This window comes from Anopheles arabiensis, chromosome X (assembly GCF_016920715.1).
Source record: "Anopheles arabiensis isolate DONGOLA chromosome X, AaraD3, whole genome shotgun sequence".
In the NCBI taxonomy this organism is placed as follows: Eukaryota; Metazoa; Arthropoda; class Insecta; order Diptera; family Culicidae; genus Anopheles; species Anopheles arabiensis.
This window is the reverse complement of record NC_053519.1, coordinates 1,654,432-1,660,924: the sequence shown is the minus strand read 5'-3', so window position 1 is coordinate 1,660,924 and position 6,493 is coordinate 1,654,432. Positions and strand designations below refer to the sequence as shown.

The window sequence follows — 6,493 nt, the reverse complement described above, 5'->3', positions numbered from 1 at the left end:
GCCATTTTTAATAAACGTTATTTATTGCTTCTTATGCACATAGTAAAACAAAGCAAAAAAACATAACAGAACAGAACGAAAACGAATGTACCGCCAGAACTAACAAGCACACGCCTGTCCTCACAATGTGCATTGATCTGTTAGCCGGTGTGTTTTACTAATTTTATTTTAAATCTCTCTCTATCTCTATCTTTCTCTCTAATTTGGTTGATCCGCTTCGATAACATACGACGTGACACATCCGTGGCTGGGAATTGCGTAGGGAACTAATGAGTCTTTCGTTTGCTTTGCTATTGCCCCGATCACAACCGCATTCAGCCAGAACGAACGCAAACGAAATGCGTTTCTTTTGATTGTTTGTAAATCTATAAAACTACTCAACGAGAGTCTTGAGGAACGATCGCATGACGTGCAAAACAGGCTGTACTTGGCAGAGGCAATGACAGAGAAGATTTGGTGAGGATTTTAAAAAAGAGTTTAAAAAGGGAATGATTGCTTGTGGACGAAGCAGATTTGGGGTGGATTCTTCAAACACGCAAACACACACGGAAGGCGATTTACGGACAGCCTGCTGTCTGTGATGTAGATTGCACTGGTTTGTCCAGGGCAGTGAAGTTGGCGTTGGGTTGCTTGGACAGTTTCGCCTCGATACCGGGAATACAATTCCAATTCCCCCGTTATTGCTTCATGTTTCTTTCAGTCGTCGTCGCAGCGCAGTGCTAGAAACATGTCCTTCCGCTGGCGATACTCGAGAAAGCGCGTGGCACCGAATCTGCAACGAGTAGTCCGATAAGTGAAGATGAACGTGTGTGTACGTATGGTGGCGCGAATGGCCCAACTTACTGCACAAAGTCAAAGTCGATGGTGGAGTGTTCTGCCTGTATGAGTGCCCATATCGACCAGAGAAAATGGGACGCGAGCGCGTACTGGTTCACCTGCACGTACAGCCGCTGGACGGCCCCGTCCGTCACCGGCGCACCCTTGTCGTACTCCTGCAGGTAGGCGTGCAGCCAGCGGCGTTGAAATTCGGGCGTTGGGTACCGGCCGTAGTCGATCTCGTCGATGCCGGCAAACTCGGTAAAGTGATTGCCGATGTCGAACGCCTGATGGTTCGGACCGGCGTACTCGTAGTCGATGAAGGTGACGCGCGCACGCCGCTCGTCGTAGATCACGTTCCCGAGCAGCAGATCGTTGTGACAGAAGACGACCGGACTGTCGGTAGCCAGCAGCCGGCCGTACAGCTCCTCAAACTCGTCCCGCAGCTGTGCCACGCTCGGGAACACCTTCCACACGCTGGGAGAGAGGAAAAACGGGTGAGAATTGTGGGTCCAGGGGGGGTACCGCACGTACGTGCTCTTTTGTACCGTTCGTCCTTGTGCGGGTCGGTGAAGCGGTCGGGCACGAGCCGCAGAAACTGGTCCAGCTTGGCCGGCAGGTCGGGCTGTGGGTTCGCCGGACCGTCCGGCTGCACCCGGTGCATCTGGGCCATCCGGCGGGCAACGAGCGGCCAGACGGCATCGTCCTGGCAGGTGTCCGGTGTGAGCGTCACGCCCGGCACGTACTGGTAGGCGAGCCCGTTCGCAAAGGTGGCGTACAGGGCGGGCGCGTACCCATGCCGGTGCAGCAGCTGTATATTTTCCGTCTCCTTGCGCCGGTCTATCAGCAGGTCTGTCTTGTTGCCGTACACCCGTATCAACACGACGTCCTCTGGCTCGGGCGTCCCGGCCGTGTCCGCACCTTCGCTCGGCTGCTTGAAACAGCCGACCAGCTTGTTAGTGATGCCGTCGGTGAAGAGCTAAAACAAATTGAGTGAGATAAATTGAGCAATTAGATTAGGCCGTTACGATCGATGGGAAAGGGTCTATGGCAACACCAATAAAATTGTTTCGTTTTTTTCCAATTCAAATGCTAGTGCCCCAGCAGGTGCGATGCGGCCAAAGCTTATCAGGATGATTTTCCACTTGAGCGTATTAAGATTCATCATCACCATTGTTGTCATTATCAGAATCAAGGGGGAGGGGGGGGCAGTTTTGGTTCCTAACACCCCCCCCCCCTTCCCCCTTTCTCTTTCTTCCTCTCTCTCTAGCAGCATCCATGCGCAACTAGCCGGACGGCTACTTCTTGGGCAATTCAACCGACCGCCAACCGCTCTGGCAGATAAGCTCGGTCACCATGGGGGGGATGTCCAGCGGCAAACAACAGCCACAGAGCAAATAGGAGGTAAACGTGTCGTGACGGCCGTAACAAGACACGTCCGCGGCACAGTAACGACCGATAAGCTAATAACAATTTAATGACTCACTTCCAGTGCGCTCGCCGTGTGCCGGGTGAGGTAATGCAGTCGGCAATGCGGTTCGCAGGGCCCTGTGGTCTAATGCCGTAATGGCCGTACACATCGTGTACGTGCATTTCGAACTCGCACGGTTAGGTTTGGGGTGTGCTAATGTTGGGGTGGGAAGCCCGCAACAACCCAGCCTAAGTAAGGCTACTCTCAAATCCTCTCAGACAACGTTTTTGCTGTCATGTTTGCACTGGAAATTGACACATCGAGCTACAACCGCCAGGGAAGGGGCAAAGAATTCGCTATTGCTGTTGAACATTTCGCAATCGCTCTGGAACGATCGGAAGTTTGGATGCCGATGCACCAATCCGTTGCCCAGCACGAGGAATCGTGAATCGATGTTAAATTGACTTGACGTTCAAAATAACAAATTGTGGAACCTGTCCCAACTCCTTCGTCTCTCTCTCTCTCCTTTTCTCTCTCACTTTATCTCCTGGCGCTCTCCAGTACTGACCTTAAACCGCACGTTGTCCCGACACCAGTCCGGCCTGATAACCTTCAGTATCTCGGTGGCTCCTTCTACGACCGCCTGCTCGCTGACGACTAGCGACAGCTTTTGGACGGGCGGACCGCCACCGTTGGCGCTGATTTCTGACATTGCCTAGCACACCCTTGGCCGGAAGTCTCGTACCCGCGCTGGGCGCTCTCCTATTTCGCTCCTTCCCTTCCCTCCCGGCAGGACTGTCTCCAGCACGGAGGTTTGTTGACGACAAATTGGCGCAGCTGCCACTCGCTCTTTTGCCCAAAAACCGCTCCCCGCAAGGGTTGGTTTTGGCACGCATCCAGCGTTTACACCCGGGTGAGCTGAGAGCGGCAGTTGCTTGCAGTGGAAAATTGGAGCACTTTGCACGGGGGCCGGTTGATTGAGTAGTGGGTTGAGCAGCCGCGAACGTCCTTTAATTGCGAAAACATAAACACACAGGCGCGCTCGTGCACGCACACACACAAACACAACACAATAAAAACACTCGTTTGACAGTCAAAACATCAAAACAAGCCCGGGAAATCAGAGTCTTTGCTTATGCTCCTCCGCCTCTGATGTGCTGTTTGTGCGAAATTGATGTAATTTGTGCAATCTTTTTGCGGGGGGACGCGTGCTGTCCCCAATAGACCCACAAAGAAACCCAGCCTTGGGTTTTTTTTGTGTTACGGTTGATGTGTAAAAAGCGTGCAGTCCTTCGCCCCGGGTCGAGGAGTAGCAGCAGCAGCAGCAGCAGCAATCACAGTGTAGGGCGGCAGCACGTCGACTAAGCACGGCCGATCCGACCGCGACCAATATGCCAGTCGCACTCGAAGGCCTAACTCCCCCCCCCCTCCTCTCAGCTCCACCCTTCCTCTGCATACACACACACACACACGCATGGTGTCACGGTGCGTGCGTGTGTGCGGCGTGTTGATTTGACTCGCTACTACTGCTGTTTCTACTGCTGCCGTTATACGTGTTTTTTTTTTCAATCGCCTATCAAACACATCGGCTAACACAGCCCGGCCAGAACGAGATAGCAGATCGCGCACATGCACGGTACGTAGATGAAAGAGAGATATGTTGTGGGAACCGCTGGAGCAACACTCTCACTCGCATTCTCTCTCTCTCTCTCTCTCTCTCTCTCTCTCTCTCTGGTAGAGATTCTGTACCTTTTACCTTGTTTGGGGTTTGTACGCTCAAGTAAGTACGCCAATTGCTGCCACGGTGTTAGAATGGTGTAAGAGTGTTTGGTGTGATTTTATTACACAAATTATTATTCAACTCACATTGAGTCATCGTAGCGCGTTTCGCGGAACTGTCTTTCCTGGAACCTGTCGGAGCATTTTTGGCACCTGCACAGTGGATGCGAATCTATCCAACATGCTTTCTCGCTCTCTTAGGCTTGGATAGAGCGAGAAAGCATGTTGATTTTATGAGTTGTGCGTTGTGCCGCTTGTTTTTTTGTGGTATCACTTTCCCTTTCGCACGAGAAAGAGAGAGAAAGAGTGAGCGCGTGCGATAGGGGTTTCAACCGAGAAGAGACTGCCCTATCGCATTCTTCTGTCTCTCTTTGCGCTCATGCGCTCTTTCTCTCAGCCAGATCATTAAGCTGGTGATACACGGGCGCCAAGATGGACCCATGCCGGTTATGTTATGTTATGATAATGAAACATTTCCGGCAGTTTGCAGTGATTTACGAGAAAGTCGGTGCAAAATGACCATACTCGATCGAAAATAATGACAAAATAATAATGACAATACTAAAAAACGAAATAAATAATACAATTAAACAAGTAGAACATTTAAATTTATTTCCAGCTACAGTTTGGCTGTCAAAAATATGTTGTTGTGCAGGATATAGGTATAGAGGTATAGAGAAATTTACGATTTTTTCAAATTGAAAGAACAACACCAATTAACGATACAAAAAGTATCATTTCTCTTTTCTGAAGCTGAATGGCATTGATTTTATTAAAAAGAAAGTATAAATTTGTGTTTCTACAGCAATCCATGGCTAAAACGGCATGGCTCTCTTTACCTAAAACGGTGCTAGAACTGGCGTCGATTTGGAGTTCTAGAATCGCCGAGATGCTTCCTTCGAAAGAGCTCTAGCCGATGCTCCGTCTGTTCAAACAGCGATCACCACTGTATTAGTGAACATAATAAATTTATTGTCTTGTTGCTTAAATTATTGTCTTGTGTCTTCCTAAGCCATATATAGGCCCGATTGTCTTGGCAGGTGAGAAGTTCGCGCGTGCGTTATCAGCACAACGAAGTACTCCTCTTCCGGCCCTAACGATACTAACAATTCAAAACACTGTCCGCGGGAAAGGCTGGGGCAAGAGCTCCGAAAGGAATGGTAATTTGGTTGCTGATGATCGTACAATCGTTTGATAGACAGGGTGCTAACAAACAGCGCACATTGTTGTGCTGTTGTCAGGGTCGGCAAGCTCGTACCTTATCTTGATGTTGCGATGCAAATGGGGATGATTTGTACATTATTTATCAGACGTCAAGTACCCTTCAATTAGGGGAAGGAAAATGATATGTAGCAGGATGCTGGCACGGGTTTTAGGTGTTGTTCCCGTGTAACTTGCTGTGGACAATGGCATGATGGATCATGACTACGGGAAGGGAGGAGGAGGATAAAGAGGACGTAACGCCATTCAGGATGAAGAAGTGGTTGATTCAGGTTGACAAAAGGCCCGGAGTCGTCCGGAGTCACCCGGAGTCGGAGTCGTACGGAGTCACCCGGAGTCGGAGTCGTTCGAAGTCGGAGTCGTTCGGAGTCGGAGTCGTTCGGAGTCGTTCGGAGTCATTCGGAGTCGTCGGAGTCTTTCGAAGTCGTCCAGAGTCGTTCGGAGTCGTTCGAAGTCGTCCGGAGTCGTTCGGAGTAGTCCGGAGTCGTTCGGAATCGATCGGAGTCGTTCGGAGTCGTCCGGAATCGTCCGGAGTCGTCCAGAGTCACCCGGAGTTGCAGTCGTTAGGAGTCGTTCGAAGTCGTCCGGAGTCGCCTGGAGTCGGAGTCGTTCGGAGTCGTTCGTAGTCGTCCGGAGTCGACCGGAGTCGGAGTCGTCCGGAGTCGTCCGCAGTCGTTCGGAGTCGTCCGGAGTCGTTCGGAGTCGTTCGGAGTCGTTCGGAGTCACAAGGAGTCGCAGTCGTTTGGAGGCGTTCGGAGTCGTCCGGAGTCGGAGTCGTCCGGAGTCGTTAGGAGTCGTTCGGAGTCGTTCGGAGTCATTCGGAGTCGTCTGGAGTCGTCAGGAGTCGTCCGTCGTCGCCCGGAGTCGGAGTTGTCCAGAGTCGTTCGGAGTCTTTCGGGGTCGTCCGGAATCGTCCGGAGTCGTCCAGAGTCACCCGGAGTTGCAGTCGTTAGGAGTCGTTCGAAGTCGTCCGGAGTCGCCTGGAGTCGGAGTCGTTCGGAGTCGTTCGTAGTCGTCCGGAGTCGACCGGAGTCGGAGTCGTCCGGAGTCGTCCGCAGTCGTTCGGAGTCGATCGGAGTCGTTCGGAGTCGTTCGGAGTCGGTCGGAGTCGTCCGGAGTCGGAGTCGTCCGGAGTCGTTAGGAGTCGTTCGGAGTCGTTCTGAGTCATTCGGAGTCGTCCGGAGTCGTCAGGAGTCGTCCAGAGTCGCCCGGAGTCGGAGTCGTCCGGAGTCGTTTTTCCGAACTCCGTTTGTCCGAGTCCGAACT

General features: G+C 51.8%; 1 protein-coding gene and 1 long non-coding RNA gene across 2 annotated transcripts; one reads left to right on the top strand and one right to left on the bottom strand.

The window, feature by feature from the left end:
• On the bottom strand, positions 1-3,576 carry LOC120906383 (ethanolamine kinase). The gene is made up of 4 exons (XM_040317996.1): positions 2,796-3,576; positions 1,365-1,795; positions 844-1,293; positions 1-772 (listed from the first exon to the last, which is right to left on the bottom strand). The coding sequence occupies exons 1-4, from the start codon at positions 2,937-2,939 to the stop codon at positions 697-699; spliced, it is 1,101 nt and encodes a 366-aa protein (XP_040173930.1). The 5' UTR covers positions 2,940-3,576; the 3' UTR covers positions 1-696.
• A 141-nt stretch (positions 3,577-3,717) lies between these two features.
• LOC120906384 lies at positions 3,718-4,976 on the top strand. The gene is made up of 3 exons (XR_005740081.1): positions 3,718-3,863; positions 3,966-4,007; positions 4,812-4,976. It is a non-coding gene; the product is annotated as an uncharacterized LOC120906384 (long non-coding RNA).
• The last annotated feature ends 1,517 nt before the right edge of the window (positions 4,977-6,493 follow it).

What these genes read in the sequence shown, in the direction of transcription:
- LOC120906383 (XM_040317996.1), bottom strand. Translation starts at nt 2,939, where the DNA reads ATGTCAGAAATCAGCGCCAACGGTGGCGGTCCGCCCGTCCAAAAGCTG. An exon ending in GGGACAACGTGCGGTTTAAG is followed by an intron (nt 1,796 to 2,795) that starts GTCAGTACTGGA and finishes AATTTGTTTTAG; the next exon opens with CTCTTCACCGACGGCATCAC. An exon ending in ATCGACTTTGACTTTGTGCA is followed by an intron (nt 773 to 843) that starts GTAAGTTGGGCC and finishes TACTCGTTGCAG; the next exon opens with ATTCGGTGCCACGCGCTTTC.